Raw genomic sequence first — 20,485 nt, forward strand, 5'->3', positions numbered from 1 at the left:
ACAAACATACATACATACATACATTTGCAGTTATGAATATATCACATTTTATCAATGTATATGTAAATATAGTTAATCGAAATATATAACAATAAAATTTAAAAAAAATTCTATTTTTTTATTTTTTTAAATATTGAAAAAAATATAACAATAATGAGCGCAAAATGTATAAACTAGTAATATATAAAATAGTATAAATATAAAATAGTATAAATATAAAATAGATAAATTATAAAATAGATAAATTATAAAATAGATAAATATAAAATAGATAAATATTTTTAAGTATATTATTATATGTAACAACACATTATTTTTTTTTCCACTATATTTTGTATTTTATCTATATATAGCAAATAAAAGATTGTGAATATTTCATTTTTTTCCTAATTCCATGTACATATACATTATCGCTAAACAATACAAAATTTTTTAAATATCCATTACTCTTTTATAATACCATTTTTATGTATACCATTTTTTATATGTACTTCAAAATAGGTGATGCATACTCAAGATGTATGCATGTATATATCGCTCACAGAGTTTAAATATTTTGATATAGTAGCGAAATGTATATAATTAACTAATTAAAAATAAAAAAATTGGTGAAAAATATTATAATTTTTAAAGCACAAAATTATAAATTATAAAAAATTCGATTTATTCACTTTATAAATATACACCAAATAGGTTTAAAAATAAAGAATATCTTAATGCCCAAACGAGTTGGGAAAATCAATAAATTTGTATCTTTTTATCTACATAGCTATATTATTTTTATGACACTGCTAATTATTTTTATGATGCTGCTAATTATTTTTATGATATATTTATTTATACAATAAAATGGCAAAAAAATAAGAAAAAATTATAACTCCCTATTTATACGTAAAACACATACATAGCTCTTTCTTTCTTTTTTTTCCTTTTTTTTTTTTTTTCCTTTTTTTTTTTTTTTTTTTATAAAATGTATTAATAAAAATTCGACTATATTCTCAAATATATCTACAAGAATAGGAACATTCACATAACAAGGATATTGTGAAGTTGTAAATTGGGCAGTCATATTATCGTAGTTTTGTGTGTACCCACGTTCAGCATTTTAAATAATTTCTCTATACTGACATAATGCATAGATTAAAAAAAAGGAAAAAAGTTGGTAATTTTTTAAAATATAAATGAATTTATGTATGTGTGTAGAATTTATTACAAAAAAAAAAAAAAAAGTGAACGATAATTTGTCTAGTATAGTTGGAGATATCGATACAGGGTGGAATAATAAATGACAGAAAATGAAATAAATAAAAATTAATAATGAAAAAAAAACGACAAACCCAATATTTTTTACAATTTTTATTCCTTCATATTTAAAATAACTGGGCAATGATCTGACCCATAAAAATTAGTGTGAGATACACTATATCCATGTATCTCTACATTTTCAATTTGATTAAGTAAATTTTTTGAAACAATAAAATGATCTATTCTCATTGCTCTATTACATGATTTACCAATAAGAAATGGACAACGCCATGTATAAATATTATCATTGATATTAGTTTTTTTTTTATATGTAGGATCATTTTTTATTTTATAATTTTCAAAATATCGATATGAATCAACTAAATTACCATTTTTTAAAATAGTTTTAAAATTTTCTCTTTCTGCATCTGTACAACCAGGTTGCCCTATATATTCTTTAGGAACATTTCCTTTTTTCATTTTTCGAAATTCTATAGGATGTGATAAATCGATATCTTCAGGTGCAATATTTAAATCCCCTGTCCATATCAAATTTTTATTTTCATTTTTCATAAATAAAACAAAATTTTTCATTTGCTCATCATATAATTTTCTTCTATTAAATTTGATTTGATCGAAACCATTATTTGGTGAATATGTAGATAATAAATAAAAATTAGAAAATTCTAATAATATGATTCTACCTTCATCATTATGTATATTAGGATCTGTTTCAAATAAAAGATTATATCTTACTGATTTTACTTTTATATCTTTTTTAACTAATACTAATTGACCACTATATTTGATATTTGCTAAACTAAAATAACTATTATATTCTTTAAAATCATTTTTTAATATATCTTCAACAATTTTATAATCTATCATACTCTTTTGGTCTGTATTTTTTACTAACCCTCTTTCTCTCTCTTCATCTTCATTTTTTACTTCATTTTTTACCCCGTTTTTTACTCCATTTTTTACCCCGTTTTTTACTCCATTTTTTGGAACATTTAAAGCCGGGAGACGGACTTCTTGAAAACATAAAACATCTGCATTTATTTCGTTAACAAATTTAATAAATCTTTTCCATTTTTCTCTATTTTTATATCTTACAGTAATGCTATTCATATTCCAAGTTACTATTACTTTTACATTTTCCCTGACTTGTTCAGGTGATTTATCCTTTTTAACATCATTTAAAATATTGTCACATATTTTTTCGGAATTTTCCAAATCACCTCCAATTTTATTATCAGGATTTATATCTTTTATTTCACACTCCTTTTTAATAATTATTTTTTTTTCTTTTTTGATAGTATCATTAATTGTTGAAAATTTATCTTGATCAATTTGTAATTCCTCTAATTTATTATTTTCAAAACTAAAATTCAAATTATTACATGTTTTAAATGTTTTTAAAATATTATCTTTATTATCAGTTTCTCCAATATTAGCACTTGTAACACTTCTACCCAATACTGTTTCTTCACTTAACAAAACTAATCGAGCTTTTTTATTTTCATCATAAGCATCAAACTTGTTACAATAACCATTTTGTCTTTTTTTTCCATTCTGCACACTTTGCGAATTTTGCAAGCTTTGTACATTTTGTACATTTTTCGAATTTTGCAAGCTTTGCGAATTTTCCGCCATTTTTAGTTTCTTATTATATTTCTCCCCAAAATTCAAGTGAAATTTCTTTAACTTTATTGGCGACAAATAACTATATTTTTTATTAAAAAAAAATAAAATCCGCAACTCTTTTATACTCATTAATATGTCTTATCATAGTTCAGAAAAAGCTATTTATCATGTAACATATACATATATATATATATATTACTAATTGTGTATTTTATATTTTGGATAAAAAAAATAAATGCATAATCTTCTTTACCAATCTTACTTTCAAAAATGTATATTTATTATTACTTTAAAATGCGAAGAAGAAGTCAGTATACACAAAATTAATTCTTTAAAATAGCCAAAATCAAATAAGCCAATCCTTTAAAAAAAAAAAAAAAAAAATACTAAAAATTATTTAAATTTTTTTAAATTTTTTTAAATTATTTAATTTTTTTTTTTTTTTTTTTTTTTTTTTTTTTTTAATTATGTGTGTGCATATATAAATAAATTTTTTTTTTTTTTTTTTAATTTTGAACTTATTAATCTCTTTACAAATCGTATATTCCTTTAACTTGTATTTGCATTAAAGATTATTTTAATGAATATGGTAAACTGTGAAACTAATAATATTTTTAAGAATAAATGGAAAAGAAATCCGAATTATCGCATAGTCACAGTTTTAATCTCTTCAAAAATAAATACACATACTACATAAAAATTAAACTATAATTGGGTTTTAGCGAAAAGGGATGCACATTCCTAACACATTCCTAACACATTAACTAAGTGTTATCCCATCTTATCCCATCGTGTCTTGGCCCACCTGTTTATCAAACTCATTAAGCCCAAATGCTGCACACACATTTCTCTTTAAATATAAAAGATACTATATACATATTGTGACTTTTACACATTTCAATAATTAGACAAATTAAATTTTACCATCTCCAAAAATGTAGCGTCTAATTGGGGTGGTATGTTCTTTTTTCTTATTTTTGTGTATTTTTTCTTTTTTATGATAAACCCTTAGTGACAATTTTGCATGATTTAAAGTTGTTATAAAGTTAACTTAAAAATTGAAAAAAATATACAACTATTCATTTACACATATTTAATACGATAATCTCATATAAATTAAATTTGTAAGAAAAAATATATTTAAAAAAAAAAAAAAAAAAAAAAAAAAAAAACACATATAAATATGAAAAATGTTCATATTGTGTTTTTCCCTTATTTAATAATTTATTTTATAGAAACCTTAATATGATTCTCCTTCATTTGGTTGTGGTAAACGTTTGTTAGCACTTGAAAGCATTTCTTGTCTAAGTGCAATTAATATAGTTTCAATTGTGTAGCTTCTGTTCCAGTTTTTTAAAATGTGAAGATGGTTTTTCATAACCTGCAAAGTGAAAAATGCGCAATAAATTATCTCATTTTTTTATTATTTATTATCTCATTTTTTTTTTTTTTTTTTTTTATTTTCGTAAGATTTACATTTCCAGCGCTATCAACACAAGTCATCTCTATTTTTGTGTCAAATTTAACAGTCGGAGGAATATCAGGATAATTTTCTCCACAAAAAACAGTTAGCGAATAAATACGGTTTTCAAAAACAGTTCCGGGTTGCCCAAATATTGTACATGACCAATTTGATAATGTTATATCATCTGCATTTTCTAATCCGAACGATACACCTTCACTAACATTTCCTTTTTGACCTCTTTCTAATTCATCCAATAATCTAAAACTTCTTGGTATAATTACCTAACAAATAAAAAGACAAAAATAAAACATTCCTAACATTATATCTTTTAAACATATTATATAAATTGTTTCACTATAAAAATCGTTATCTTTACTCCTGAATTTTTTTTTTTTTTTTTTTTTTTAAATACCTCTCCCATTTTTAGGTATAAAAAATAACTAAATATGTTATAGCAAAAAAAGGCGAAAAAATGTGACTCAGATTGTATGCAAATTTTGGAAATTCCTAGTTATTGTCTATACATAGAAAAATAAAATCGCAAACATGTGTATATCTGCATATATATCTGCATATATATCTATATGTATGTATCTGCAGATGTATATGTGTAGTGGTGGCTAAATAAAAGAATTATTTTTCGGGGTATCAATTAAAGTATCCACATATAAATATGTTATTGCTTTTTTTAGAAAGATATAAAAAGCTATAACTTGTTTATATAAAAATTCATTTTTTCATTCTTACATTTGCCAAGGAATAGTATTGTTGTATATTTCTTACAATTATTAAATTTGCATTTATTATTTTTTTCAACTTTGCAATGATAAAACTGCGTTTTTGTTTTTTTCCTATTTTTTTTCCTATTTTTTCCCTATTTTTTTTCCTATTTTTTTTCCTATTTTTTTTTTGTGCTATTCCGAAGTAAAGCCATATAGAAAATAATAGTACAAAGTGAAAAATATGCAATTTTTTATCATAAAAATTATTAAAAAAATGTTTAAATATTTTTAGTTAATTCCTTTTTTTCTTTAAAAAAATATATACAGTTTTATTCACATTATCACTTCATATGTGTATGTATAGTATGTATATGTATGTATATGTATGCATATATATATATGTATATATATATATATGTATAATAAATACGATGCAAATAAATTACATTGTATTTATTAATTTGTGTGCTTAGTGTTTACTAATAAGTTTGGCTCCTCACAATTCATTATCTTTTATTTTTAGAATTAAAAAAAAAAAAATATATATATATTATATATATATATATATATTACCATTTCATATCTTAATACGTTTTTAGATTAATCTTGAAATAAATAGTTAAGCATAAAACCGGTAAATATTTGATTGTGGAAAATAACAATAATAATAAAATTATATTTTATATAATAATGTCAAAAATTATAATTTTATTTTTTTAAAAATACAATATTTATATAAATATTTTATAAATTTTTTTAACAATATAGATAGATTTATGTTAACTGAAAAATAAAAAAATAAAAAAAATAAAAAATAAAAAATAAAAAATGACTATATTTTTTTAATTTAAAATAAAAACAAAATGTCAATATATACTATTTAAAATGTTAACATTGGGATATCGAATTTTTATTTTTCATTTTTTGTGAATTATTTTTTTCACAAAATGAGATCACATAGACATATACACCCTTTACTTTTGCAATGTATCACACAAAGTGGAAATAATGAGAAAATGGAAAAAATGGAAATAATGGAAATAATGTAAAAAATGAGAAAATGGAAAAAATGTAAAAAATGAGAAAATGTAAAAAATGAGAAAATGCTTATTTTGAAATATGATAATAAGGTAGAACTAAAGGGAATATAAATTGGTTGTGTAATTTGGATCCAAATAAAATATCATTATTTTTTTCAATAATTTATCCCATTTTTTTTTTTTTTTTATACTAATAAGACAATTATTTCGTCACTAATATTTGTATTAATTTTATCATTAGATCGTTGGTTTCTTTTTCTTTTTTCATTTTTTATTTTTATATTTTATTTTTATATTTTATTTTTTATTGGGATTATAAAACTTCTATATGTCCATATTATTGCTGTTATTTATCAAAAAAAAAAAAAACAGCATAATGCACTTTATTTATTTATTTATTTATAATTATTGAGAGAAAAAAAAAAAATATAATAAATGAATAAATAAATATAATATTACTGTGCACTAATATTTAAATTAGGTATAAGACAATAAATTGGAATAATTTAATAAATCATGGAAATATATTTTTTTAAATAACTTTTTCAAATGTGTTTAAAAGATTATCATATATAAATATGTTCTATAAAAATATCAAGTTATATATTTATTTTAAAAAAAAATAAAAAATATATAAAAAGAGACAAACTTAATAAAATGCATTTTTCCTGTCTGCTTTTGTAAAATAATCTCAAAAAAATAAAATAAATAAATGAATATTCTCTCTCCATATTATATAATAAATATTTATATAACTAAAATAGAATATGAGAATTTTTATTAACAATATAAACACTTATGTTGGAAGCTGTTTGTGTAAGACACTAGATATTATACAAAATGAAAAATGTGAAATATATGGTACACTAACAAGCCAAAATGAAGAGAATGAAGAGAATGAAGAAGATATGTATAATTATAATAATGTAAAAAAAATAGTATCAAAAACAAATAAAAATAAATTGCTAAAATATATAACTACCTCAAATTTATGTCTATTTGATATGCACAATACATCTATAGAAGAAATAGAATACATTATAAGAAAATTAAAAAATGAAGAAATAAAAACAAAACTAACTTTTATTCTCATTTCATCTATTATGACTTGGAATAAAACTAAAAGAAAGTTTGTTAAAAAAAAAATTGACGAAAATAGTGGCGAAAAAGGTGGCGAAAAAAATGACGAAAAAAGTGGCGAAAAAAATGACGAAAAAAATGATGAAAAAAATAATATAGACAAATATAGATATATACCAGAAATCTTTAGAGAAAAAGATTATTTAAAAAGAATACCATCATCTAATTTTAAAGAATTAAAAACGATTGAAACACTTTTTTTGTCATTAGATTCTATTAAAAATATAAATACATATGTTGTTGCATCAGGTATACTATATGGAAATGGAGAAAATGTTTTTTTTCCAATTTTTAAAAATGCATGGTTTGGAAATGATAATCAAATTATTGATAAAGGAGATAATTTTATTCCTGTTATTCATGTTAAAGGATTATGCGAATATGTTAAAAATGTTTTTATTTACAATCCTGAAATAAAATATCTTATAGCAGTTGATCAGGAACATGTTACACAAAAAGATATTATAAAATCTGTTGCAAATCATATGTCCGCTAATAATAACTATTTATCTGTATCGTCTTATGATTCTATTTTTATTAAAGACTCTGAAAAGTTATGTATAAACTTGAGATTCCAGTGCACACAGTTTTGGAATCTTAATCAGGTAGATGCAATCGCCGAAAAAAAAAAAGACGATCCGAACGAGTTAAGCGAAGAAAATAGCGAAAATAGCGAAAGCGAAGAAAATAGAGAAAATAGCGAAAATAGCGAACATGGCGAACGTGAAGAAAGTGAAGAAAATAGCGAACATGGCGAACGTGAAGAAAATAGCGAACGTGGCGAACGTGAAAAACGCGGGGAAGGAGAGGGGTGCGTTAAATTTCACTGTCAAGATGGATTCGTAAAAAATATTTCGATTTTAGCGAGAGAATTTTGCGAATATCGAAATCTTAAATCGTTAAAAATAGTTATCATAGGACCACCAGGGGTAGGGAAAACATTTATTGGTAAAAAAATTTGTGAACATTATAATTTAAAGATATGTTCTATTAAAACAGTATTAGATGAATGCAAAAAAAATAATTATAAGTTTCCAGAATATTATACAAACAATTTAAATGATGATGGAAAAATAAATAAACTAAATTTAAACGATCTTTCATTAATATTATACAAAAAATTAAAAAGCAATGAATGTAAATTTAGAGGATATGTCTTAGATTCATTTCCTAGAAATTATTATGAGGCAAAAATGTTTTTTGGAAAAAATTCTGTTTCAAATGTAGTAGACACTTCAAAAGATCTTACTTTTTTAAAAAATGAAAAACGAAGAAATAGTAATAAATCGAAACATAGCGAAGAAAATGAAATGAGCTTAAGTAATGTAGATTACGAAAGTGAAGAAGATAAATCAAGTAACTATAGCAATAAAAAAACATCTAGCCAATCAGATATATCAGAAGACTTAGATAAATTAGAAAATGAAGATCAAACAAACGAAAATAGTGATTCTTTAAATGAACATCAAACAAACGAAAATAGTGATTCTTTAAACGAAGAACAAATAACCGAAAATAGTGATAATTTAAGTGAAAATACAAAAAAAAATAAAAAATATGATATAAAAAATGATAATGAAGAAAATAAAAATATACATCCAACAAATAATCCTATATTTCCAGAATTTGTTATAATTCTAAAATCAGAAGAAGATCTTTGCAGAAGCAGAATGATGAATCTACCAAAAGAGGAAATTATCAAAGGACATAATGATGAAAAGGGTTTTGAAAGACGATATAATAAATATATAGAAGAAAATTGTAGAAATGATTATTTAGAATTTGATAAAAAAAATACAATTGAAGATTATTTTATAGAAAATGAAATAGAAGTTTTAAATATAAATATAAATGAAAAATCAATTCTTGAAGATATATTAACAAATATATATATATATATTGAAAAAAATAAAAAATTTTATAATTTTTTGCCTTCTACTGATGAAATTTTAAAAAAAAAATTACATGAACAAGAAATAAAATTATTAAATGAAAAAGAAAATATAAAAAAAAAAGAAGATAATATTATTAATGAAGAATTAAATAAAAATGATGAATTAATAAAAGCTGAAAAAAAAAGACAACAATTACTTATGGAATATCAGCAACAATATATACACAATCAATCATTACCCTTACGATTTTATTTAATTAAAAACATTTTACCAATTTTAACTGATGCATTAATATATATTTGTAAAACAAAACCAAAAAACCCATGTTTACATATAGCAGAATATTTATTGGAAAATGCACATAAATACAATGTTGATGAAACTAGTTTACCTTTAATACCACCCCAAAAAAATGAAGATCAAAAAGATTTTCCAAATGATTAATTCCAAAAAAATGAATATTCACTACTATATTATTCAATATATATGAACATAAAATATTTATTGCTTTTTATTTGTTCATAATTTTTTAATCAACAATAGCTAGCTTTATTATATCACCATCCTCAAACTAATTTATAATGAGTTAAAAAAAAAAATATATATATATATATATATATAGACAAAATATTGTGATTTTATACGATTGACATTATTGAAATTACAATATTATCATAATTCATTGAAAATAACATAAAGTTTATTCTGTTCTTTCCCTCAAGCTGTATTAAAAATTTGCACACAATAAACATCCTATACAATATTCAAACTAACAATTTTATAGCTTGTTTAGTAAGGCGAAATAAACATATTTTAATTTTGCAGTTATTTGTAAATATATATGTTAAAAAAAAATGAATATGATCTGCTATATACTGGTGTAAGACATGCACAGAATATAGTTCCCATCAAAATAGTGCATTTTCATCCGCTTTAAACAGTTTCTTCAATTAATTTTTCCAAAAGTTTTTTTTTTTCTGACATATTCATATAAATACATATTATGTGTATACAATTTTATACGCATCCTTGTTTGTGCTTATACATATAAATATGTCTATTACTCTAAAATAGCTATTATATTATTCATAGGATATGTAAATAAGCATATACTTAATATTATATCTTTTTGCATGAACAAAATTGTAGAAATAGCTAGAATGTACATAAAAATTATTGCATGTTCATAAATAAACTCATTTTATTTATTTTGGTAATCTTTTAACATTACACTTCAAAGGTAATACACACATGTATATGCTTAGTCTCCTATATTTTAAGAGGGTAAAAATATAAAAAGTCATACACCTTTACATCATTTCAAAAATTACTATTTCAGTACTTAAAGATGTTTTTTTATTATTTTTAATTTTATGTTTATATGCTATTTTATTTATTTTATATATTGCGCATAAAAATGGTAATACAAAAAAAATAAAATAATAATTAAATAAAATAGCATAATATGAAAAAAAAAATTGAAGAAATATAGTCTATAAATAAAATGTATATACTTCAAAAAAAAACGAATAAAAATATATGTAATATTGTAACAATAGAAAATGACTGTGTGTTATGAAATAATAACCTTTTTAAAATAGCATATTGCTAAATAATATTCATTTGAATATGAGTCCAATGTATACTATGTAAATGTACTTTGTGTGTGCATCAATACCAATGTTTTTGCTGTACATATTTTTTTGCATCACGGAACATTTTCCATAAAATAATATGTGTTATTGCAAAAGGCCAGATCCACCACCATAAATATGATGAAAATTTTGCCCACCATCGAGCAAGAGCCATGTGCCAAAATGGATATACAATTTTTTGTTGAAAAGGTGAAATAGTTTGTTGAATATATCCTCCATATGCTGTATGCCTATTCCTCCACATCATTTCGGCTTCAGGGGGAACTGGATATGACCCCAAAGGTTTTTGTTCATGTTTTGGCGTTTCCTTTTTAACGATATTGTCACGTACTAAATTTCTTTGGAAGCATATATATCTCTTTTTTAAATCTGCCACATTAGCTTTTATATTATAAAATGCTTGACTATTAAATATTGTTTTCACCATTTTACATGAGATAAATAGGAAGCTGAGTTTTCGTGATTTTATCCGTAGTCACCTTAAATATGAATTTTAAAACTACGTATATATATTATATTATATTATATTATATTTTATATATATTCTGTTAATCTTTCATATTTTTCACATAATATACATATCTTGATTTTTTTTTTTTTTTTTTGTGTAAAAAATTAGCTTTGTTTTTCATCAAAATTAAAAGCACTGATTATGATAATAATCAAAGTTAAAATTGATAAGGTAATGACGAAAAATTTGTTAAAATTTAATACAAGGGAAAAATTATAAATACAATTAAATATATAAAATGTTTATTGGCATTACACCTTTTTGTAATAAAAAATAATTTTAATAATGCATATTTTATTTTTTTGGAAAAAAAAAAAAAAAAAAAAAAAACAATAATAATAATAATAATAATATTAATATTATGGTAATGTTAATAAAATTATGTCACAAATTTACCACTTTAATATGCACTGTTCATATAGTTTTGGTACCAAAATAAAATAATATATAAAATTAATAACGGTAAAATAAAAGTAATAATAATTTCAAGGCAGGTAAAAAAATTGTGTAGTATATATATATATATTCACATTTGTATCCTCATTTGTGTTATATTTAAATAGTGATATATTGGTATATTATGTGTATATATATATGTGTGGGTATGGGTAGCGAACAATATTTTTAACAATTAATTATTGGTGTGTATTTTATGAACTTTATTAATATTCTTCTATATAAAAAATATATACAAAATTACCAATTCAGTGTAATTCTATACATTTCTCTATATTTGGATTTATTTGTTTCAAAAATCATAAAAAATGTTTTAACAAAATGTTAGAAAAATGCTTTTTTAAATGTCAAAAGATTATGTAGTATATGTTTAGTTACACGCATTGCTATGTTAATATATAATGACATGTGTGTGTGAATTACCCTAATATGAATATAATCACAATATAATCACAATATAATCACAATACAATAATAAATATTTTTACTTATTAAAATTGTAATTCTTATGTTTATAACTTTAATTCATATTATACTCATAATAAACAAAATAAAAAATTAATTTTCTTTTTTTTTGTTATTCTACAAAATGACATGAAAAAGGATATGTATAAACATATTACATATACTTGTTAAGGTAATTATTAAAAAAAATATATATATAGATAGAATATTAAATTGATTATTAATAATTCATAAAAAATTGAAACATTAAATAGTGTTGTATATAGATATAAACATATTTTTTGTATTTATATAATATGAATATTATTTTTTATATTTCGAAAAAGTGTTACAAAATCAATAGTATACATTTTCTTCCATTAAATTTTTCTCGTAAATATATGTACAAACTAGCCAAAAGGGAAAATATATATAATACCTTCACATGTGACGATCTGTGTATGTATAACATTTTACTGACGTATTTCATATCTTATACACACATATATACATAATAAATTTAGCATGAAAAAATTATTTTTTTTAATTATGATAATGATATTCCTTCTTTATTATTTAAGAATATAAAACGGGCTTCAAATTAATTGGGGAAATAAATTATTCACATATCTTTCTGCATTTCTTATATCGATGGTTCGTTCTGTCTGCAATTCGACCGAGGCTCCAAACCTGGGCAGCGAAGCGAGCAAGTGAGTATGTATTATATAAACAAATAAACAAATAAATATGTATGCATGTATGTATGTATGTATTATATAAATATGTATGTATGCATGTATACAGATAGATGGGGTTCGACACAAATTAGCGCTTTCTTACAATTGATGGGTTAACATAGGCGACAAAAGATTGTTTCATTTCGTTAATGGATTGTTCGATTTCTTTAATTTCGTTTTCTGTATTATTTATTAATTCTATGTCCTCATCATCCTCATCAATATTAATATGATCGAGATAAAAAGTGTGATATGGAAGTAAAAATGCTAATATTTCTTTTGCATCATAATATTTTTCTGTATTTTGAAAAATATGAGAAAATTGTCTTTCTTTATTTATGCTACTTTCATAAATTTGTTTTCGATCTTCATTATAATAATTTAAAACCCTTTGTCTTTCCGTTGAAATATTTTTTTCAAAATTAATTAATTTACAAAATGGCATTTTTTCAAGAACATATTTATTGGGTGAATTATTATCATGAGTAATATTAATTTTATTAATATCAGATGAAGATTTTGAATCTGATTCTGAAATATTTAATATATCTTTTATTTCATCATTTGTTTCAAAAAATTCTGTATTTATAAAATCTATTGTTTTTTTATAATAATATTCAAAATCTTTTTCTTCCTCATCTTCTGATAATTTATCTTCATTATTATGATCTATAAATCTGTTATTTAATTTTCTTTTTTCTCCAACCCGATCATTATCTGTTTTATAATTTAAATTGTCAGAAAAGGGGGGTTTATTGTTCGAAAAAGTTGTTATATTATCTTTTATTAACCTTTTTTCATCATTTATTTCGGCATTTATTTCGTAATTTGTTTCGTCATTTATTTCATTTTGTGACTCACATTTTTCTTTTATGCTATTATCTACTATTGAACTATTGTTTGGAATTTCATTTTTTACATTATCATCTTTATTATTTACATTATCATCTTTATTATTTACATTTTCATCTTTATTTACATTTTCATCTTTATTTGCATTATCATCTTTATTTGTATTATCATCTTTATTTGCATTATCATCTTTATTTACATTACCATCTTTATTTGCATTATCATCTTTATTATCTGCATTTTCCTCATCGCCCCTTGGCTTTTCATTAGTTAGCAATCGTAAAAAGTTCATTGTGTAAAAACCGTTTTATCGTGTTTTCCAAAATTTGTCTGTTCATCTAACTTAATTACATGAGTAGGTTTTACAAACATGGCATAACAAAATTGGTGTTATACCCGATAATTGGATAAAAGAAAAAACAAAAATTATTTCCTAAACTTTTATTTTTTTACATGACGGAAAATAAAAAATAAATATATATATATCACAAAAAAAGTGTACTTATATTTTTATATATATATATATGTATGTATAAAAAGTGGCATATAATATTTTGCTAATAAGTTGGATATCCTTATTAGTTGCCATCAAATTTCAAAAAAAATACAAAATATACATATATTCTTTTATTATATAATAATTTATTTGTTTAAAAAATTTTACATATATTAAATACCACAAAAAATTAGCATACTAATAATAAGTAAAAAAAAAAAAAAAAAAAAAAAAAAAAAATCGCAAAACTGAAGAAATGATGTTCACCACAATTTATGCTAAATTTTTTTTTTCAATTTTGATATAGTATATAAATACAATAAATTTTCAAAAAAAAAATGTCAATATTTTTAAATTTAATTCAAATATTGTTGAATTAAAACATTGTTAAATTAAAACATTGTTAAATTAAAACATTGTTAAATTCGAATATTTTGTTATTTAATTGCATTTTTACAAATATAAAGTTAACTAATTATATAAATATTTGACCCCTATATTTAAACCCAAATAAACTAATAAGTTAAAATTTTATCAAATTGTCAAATTATCAAATTGTCAAATAAAAGATATTGGAAATAACAAATTATTATAAAAAGCTACAATAATAAAAATTAAAAAAAAAAAAAAAAAAAAAAAAAAAAATATTAAAATATAAAATAAACAACCCTCAAAATTAGCAGTATGCAGTTGGGTATATGTATGTGCATATAATTAAGTAGAAAAGACAAAAACAAATTTATTAAGATTCTTAAATTTCATAACTAATACAACATATATATATATATTTTTTATTTCATGATTGTATATGAAAACAAAACATTTTTCATATACCTAGTTTAAAAAAAATAGACTAACATATTTTTAGTAACAACCACATATATAATGAAAAAAAAAATCGAAATTCATAATATTTTTTTTTACATATATTTTTTTATTACACATTAATAAGCTTAATATACAAATTGTCTGTAAGGAAATAAATATGCTTATATTTTTTTCTACATCAAAAATTGTATATCATGACTGTTGTAAATGTTGAAATGAATACAACTGCGTGATTATATTTCCACTCAAAAATAACACTAAAAATTAGTTTATTTTGTTTATTTTGTTTATTTTGCTTATTTTGCTTATTTTGCCTATTTTGCTTATTTTGCATATTTTGGTTTATTTTAAAGTATACACATATGGATACCTAGTTTATTGTGTGCTGGCATACTGGGAAAAATACAACATTATATATACCTGTGTAATATCTCCATATATTTATTTGAGCTTTTATCATAATAATTAATTTATTCATTTTAAAAAAATAAAAATTATATTTTTCTCAATCATAAATAAGTTTGAAATTACTACTATTTTATAAATATTTTTTTGGAAAAATAAACAAAATTCAGGATAAGTTCCTATTTACAACAATACAATTTTTTTTTAACTTTATTTTAATTGGAAATTATTATGTTAAAAAGTAATTAAATATTTGTATTTTTTATTTTTATCCCATTTTGTAATAAACTATAATAAAAAAAATAAGTACAAAATTTTTCTTTTTTTTTCGCTCTATAAATATTATATTATGTTATATGTATTTCACTAATTTGTAATTTTTTTTTTTTCTATCTTTTGTAAATAGTGATAATTTCGACTTTTATTTATAACCCTTTTAAAATGAAAATATAAATATTTTTCCATATATGCAAAAAAAATACATAATAAAAATTTCTGAAAACATACGACAATCGATGCACATATAAATTATTATGTATATTTTAAAATAAACTTATATAAATATTGTTTTATAATTTATTTAAAATTAGGTAAATAATTTAATACTGAACAAATTAAAAATTTTTAATAACTTAAAAAAAAAAATAATCTATATAACATGGCAGGATCTATATGGAATAAAAATAGCTGGCATTGGTAATGCAAAAGAAATAAAAAAAAAAAAAAATTATATTTTCGTAATATTTATTAAATTTACAAACTTATAATATGTAGGGAAGAAAAAAATTACAACAAATGGGGTGAATCTTATATAAAGTCAAAATTAATTCATTTAAAAATTGAGGATGAAAACTTGTCTATATACTTTGATACAATCAACATAACAGGAAATGTAATAAAAGAAAAATATAGAAAAGATAAAAAATATAAAATAAAAATTTCCTAATTTTGTCTCCTATATTTCAAAATTCACACACATATCCCATTTATATTTTTTGTATTTATAGGCTTCTGTATCAATTCGAAAAGGGAAACAAATTAGCTCTTTCGAATTTGTCATTAAATTTAAATGGAATTGCTTAAGAAAAAAAGAAAATATCAACTCTTTTGGTGGGGATGTGGAAATATTAGACTTTTCCAATTGTTCATTGGAGGTATGACCATATTTATATATTTACCTGAACGTTCAGGTGAAATGTACCCATTAAAATTTAATAAAAATTGATATATAAATATATTTACCCATTTATTTATCATACATTTTTTTTAACACTAGGATAACGATTATGAAATAAATGTGGAAGCGAATGAAAGCAATGCAGACATGAAAAAAGCATATGAAATATTAAGGAAAGAAGGGAAAGAAAAAATCAAAAACACTTTGAAGGATTTCCAGCTCGAACTTTTAAAACATGACACAAATGAATGTAACTTAAAAAGAATAAAAAATGCATACATGAATTTTTCTATTATTTAAAAAAAAAAATTGTAAATGTAACGTAGTTTGCAGTAATTCTCTATATTTTTTATTTTATATTTTACATTTTTTACTTCATATTTTGCATTGCTTTTTGACAATTTTCAGCCGCCAAAGAACTCAAAATTAAAGAAACTGAAGAAGAAAAGCTTAAAGAGATCAAAATTAACTATAACGATAATGTAAAAATACAACAAGATATAAGCAATGATAATAATGTAAATAAAATTCAAAATGACGAAAAAAAAGAAGGGTCTGTATGGAATATTAATAATTATCATTGGGAAGAAAAATGTTTAACAAAATGGGCAAAAGAAGAATTGGAAAAAATTTTAAATAATTCTACAATTGAATTAAATAATAATATTCATTTGCAATTTTTTAATGCAGAAATTGAAGGAGAAGCTTCATCAAGTTTAAGAAAAAAAAAAAAAATTATTATTTATGATCTAAAAATTGGTGCTGAATGGAAAGCTTCCAAAAAAAATAAAAACAATGAAATCGAAATGGAAGCTAAAGGATATATAAGTGTTAACGAAATTATTTCGGATTATTCTGCTGATGATCAAAACAAATATAAATATACTTATATTTTTGATAATAATACACCTGAATATTCTACTATTAACAATGTAATAAAATCAGACATCCCCCAAAAAATGAACGAAATAATTGACTCTTTTGTTGAAAAAATGAAACAAAAGTAAGTTCGTTCACACTAGACCTATTTTGAATGTTCAATACAAAAATGACAAATATATAACCAGCCCCATTACCACCATTATTACCACCACCATTATTATTATATATTTTTATTTTTTATGCCATTTACCAACTCGAAGCCTATCAGCATTATACACACAATTAATTAATTAATTAATTAACTAACTAATTCATTCAATGCTTATGAATTTTGTCTTTTACCCGATTTTAAATACATATACACGTTTACCTACTACAACTTATTTTCCTTGCATTTTATATTTTTTGTTATGATGGCATTTAATTAAAGGATTTCTTAATGCGTAAAATATAGTTTTTTTTTTAAATATGACTTTTTAATTTTTTTTTTAAATATACCATATTTACATAACCATTTTCGTTCTAATATATGTTACACACAATTTGTTATGTTATAAAAACAGGAATGAAGAAAAAATAATATAAAATAATTTTTGTAATTGCATAAAGCATATATAATTATTTGTTCAGATTAACTAATTTTAAATTTGAGGTTTCATTTTAATTATATTTTATTTTCTACATTTTAACTAGTTAATCATTCCGATGCTCTTGAGTCTCTCTTGAAGTTTTCCGGTTTCGTTTTCCTTGACCTAAAAAAAATCATATAATTTTTTATTTATTTGCACACACATATTCATATATATTAAATATTTTCTGAACATGTTCATATTATATTGTCATATTTTGAAATTTTATTATTACCAAGTCATCACATCCACCGACAAATTCCTTGTTAATAAATATTCTTGGTACGGAACTTTTTCCTGAAATAAGTAAAGTAATATACATCCATATATAGCTATATATTATCCACATATTATCCATATATATCCAATATTATCCACATATTATCCATATATATCCAATATTATCCACATATTATCCATATATAGCTATATTTATTTCCTTTAATTTATTTTGAAAAAAATATCTTGATTAGCTATTTGTTTGTCCTACCAGTTAATTCCTTGAAATATGATTGGATATCTGCCATATTAGGGTTTTTCTCAATTTGCTCTACATACTGAATTTAAATAAATAAAAAAAAATTATAAACAATAAATAAGCATTGTTTTTTTTTAAATGTGTAATTATTATGTGTTTTTATATATGCACACATATAATTATGAAAAAAACAATATTTTCTTATAAACAAATTCATTTTTATATGTTTTAATATGATCATACCACATTAGGATTATATCCTTTTAAAATGGATATTGCTTTAACGCAATATGGGCATTCACTAAAAAAAATACATATACAAATACATTACAACATATATATATTAATGCCTATTTTATTTTTATAAAACATTTATTACAATTTTGTGTATAGGTACACGTCAGTTCAAAACTATAATTTACACCTAAAAATATAATTATATATTTTTTTTTATTACGTTTTTGAAAATACAGCAATTTTATTTTCATCGATGATTTTATGTACAAATTTTTTAATAGCTTCGTATGTGGATCCCATTTTGTATTAAAATAAAGATTAATATTGAAAATCTATATAAGAAAAAAGTATGTATGTATATATATATATAAATGTGTGTGTGTGCTTGTTTTTTTATATGACAAACAATTCATAAATTCATATTTAGTATATTTATGTATCCATATGGGTAACTGTTTTGCATAGTATAAATTGGGTATAAATAAATAATGTTCTGGATATAGAACATAATGCATAAACAATATATATATTTACAAAATACATGAATGGAAACTTTATGTATGAGCATATATATAATATATATACATACATACTTGTTTTAAATATAGCTATATCCAAAGGAAGTGAAAAATTATATAATTTCTAAAGTGTGGAGAAACTTAAATATTAACAATTTCGTTAAAAGCGTAATAGTATATATATTATATGTATATATATATATGTATGTATAATTTGTATACTTGTGTAATGATTAGATATCTATATTTTTTTAATTTTTTTCCTAATAAATGATCATATACGAGATATATTTTTTTATATCAAATAACTTTTATACATATAATAAAAACTATTGTTCATTATTATTGCATATAAAAATATGGATATACGTACATACAATATATGCATAAAATAATTTATTACATATTTACGGGTTTATACTTAATATGTAAATATACTATATACATATTGCATATTAATTTTCCATTTTTATGTTTTACATTTTTATACAAAAAAAAAAAATTTATAATGGGTGTCACAAAAAAGTCTATCACATAAGAACAAACAAATAAAATATAATAAAATAAAATAAAATATAACTCATATTTTATTTGTGAATATAAAGAACTTGACCATGATATTATAATAAAACGAGATTATATGTGCAAAGCGACGAAGACATTTGCATTGTATTTTCTTATGAAAATTTAAATAAAAGGTAGTAAAATAATATTATATATATTTTCCATACATAAAAATAATATATTGTTTTGACAACTTTTTTTAATATTCTTTATGACCTTATTTTGTTGTATGATTTATACATATGTTATGGCTTGTACATGTTATAATATGGGTTGACTAAATATTTGGTCAAATTCTTATCGTGTTATATATTTTATTGAAAAAAAAAGAAACAAAATTTAAGTTACATATATTATTTCAATTTAATGTAATTATTTTGGGAATTGTTTAAATGATTATTTTCATTTATTTAAATTTATATTTCATTTATTACAATTCTTTTCGTCCCTTTCCGTTTTGTT

The 20,485-nt window shown here is 21.4% G+C and overlaps 7 protein-coding genes across 7 annotated transcripts; 2 read left to right on the forward strand and 5 right to left on the reverse strand.

Annotated features, from left to right (window-relative positions):
* Positions 1-1,356: 1,356 nt before the first annotated feature.
* Positions 1,357-3,021, reverse strand: PY17X_0406300 (DNA-(apurinic or apyrimidinic site) lyase, putative; the record flags this gene model as incomplete). The annotated part of the gene is made up of 1 exon (XM_725464.1): positions 1,357-3,021. The coding sequence occupies one exon, from the start codon at positions 3,019-3,021 to the stop codon at positions 1,357-1,359; it is 1,665 nt and encodes a 554-aa protein (XP_730557.1).
* Positions 3,022-4,132: 1,111 nt separating this feature from the next.
* PY17X_0406400 (ubiquitin-conjugating enzyme E2, putative) lies at positions 4,133-4,778 on the reverse strand (the record flags this gene model as incomplete). The annotated part of the gene is made up of 3 exons (XM_022955056.1): positions 4,133-4,273; positions 4,369-4,638; positions 4,770-4,778. The coding sequence occupies 3 exons, from the start codon at positions 4,776-4,778 to the stop codon at positions 4,133-4,135; spliced, it is 420 nt and encodes a 139-aa protein (XP_022811538.1).
* Positions 4,779-6,886: 2,108 nt separating this feature from the next.
* Positions 6,887-9,598, forward strand: PY17X_0406500 (uncharacterized protein; the record flags this gene model as incomplete). The annotated part of the gene is made up of 1 exon (XM_721330.1): positions 6,887-9,598. One exon carries the CDS (start codon positions 6,887-6,889, stop codon positions 9,596-9,598), a length of 2,712 nt encoding a protein of 903 aa, XP_726423.1.
* Positions 9,599-10,825: 1,227 nt separating this feature from the next.
* On the reverse strand, positions 10,826-11,236 carry PY17X_0406600 (uncharacterized protein; the record flags this gene model as incomplete). Its single annotated transcript, XM_721331.2, has 1 exon — positions 10,826-11,236. One exon carries the CDS (start codon positions 11,234-11,236, stop codon positions 10,826-10,828), a length of 411 nt encoding a protein of 136 aa, XP_726424.2.
* Positions 11,237-12,838: 1,602 nt separating this feature from the next.
* Positions 12,839-14,101, reverse strand: PY17X_0406700 (conserved Plasmodium protein, unknown function; the record flags this gene model as incomplete). The annotated part of the gene is made up of 2 exons (XM_723209.1): positions 12,839-12,910; positions 13,061-14,101. The coding sequence occupies 2 exons, from the start codon at positions 14,099-14,101 to the stop codon at positions 12,839-12,841; spliced, it is 1,113 nt and encodes a 370-aa protein (XP_728302.1).
* Positions 14,102-16,196: 2,095 nt separating this feature from the next.
* On the forward strand, positions 16,197-17,722 carry PY17X_0406800 (activator of Hsp90 ATPase, putative; the record flags this gene model as incomplete). Its single annotated transcript, XM_022955057.1, has 5 exons — positions 16,197-16,234; positions 16,313-16,430; positions 16,546-16,692; positions 16,815-16,965; positions 17,124-17,722. 5 exons carry the CDS (start codon positions 16,197-16,199, stop codon positions 17,720-17,722), a joined length of 1,053 nt encoding a protein of 350 aa, XP_022811539.1.
* Positions 17,723-18,286: 564 nt separating this feature from the next.
* PY17X_0406900 (glutaredoxin 1, putative) lies at positions 18,287-19,241 on the reverse strand (the record flags this gene model as incomplete). Its single annotated transcript, XM_720648.2, has 5 exons — positions 18,287-18,349; positions 18,462-18,523; positions 18,717-18,783; positions 18,948-19,005; positions 19,162-19,241. The coding sequence occupies 5 exons, from the start codon at positions 19,239-19,241 to the stop codon at positions 18,287-18,289; spliced, it is 330 nt and encodes a 109-aa protein (XP_725741.2).
* Between the last annotated feature and the right edge of the window lie 1,244 nt (positions 19,242-20,485).

This window comes from Plasmodium yoelii (assembly GCF_900002385.2).
Source record: "Plasmodium yoelii strain 17X genome assembly, chromosome: 4".
In the NCBI taxonomy this organism is placed as follows: Eukaryota; Apicomplexa; class Aconoidasida; order Haemosporida; family Plasmodiidae; genus Plasmodium; species Plasmodium yoelii.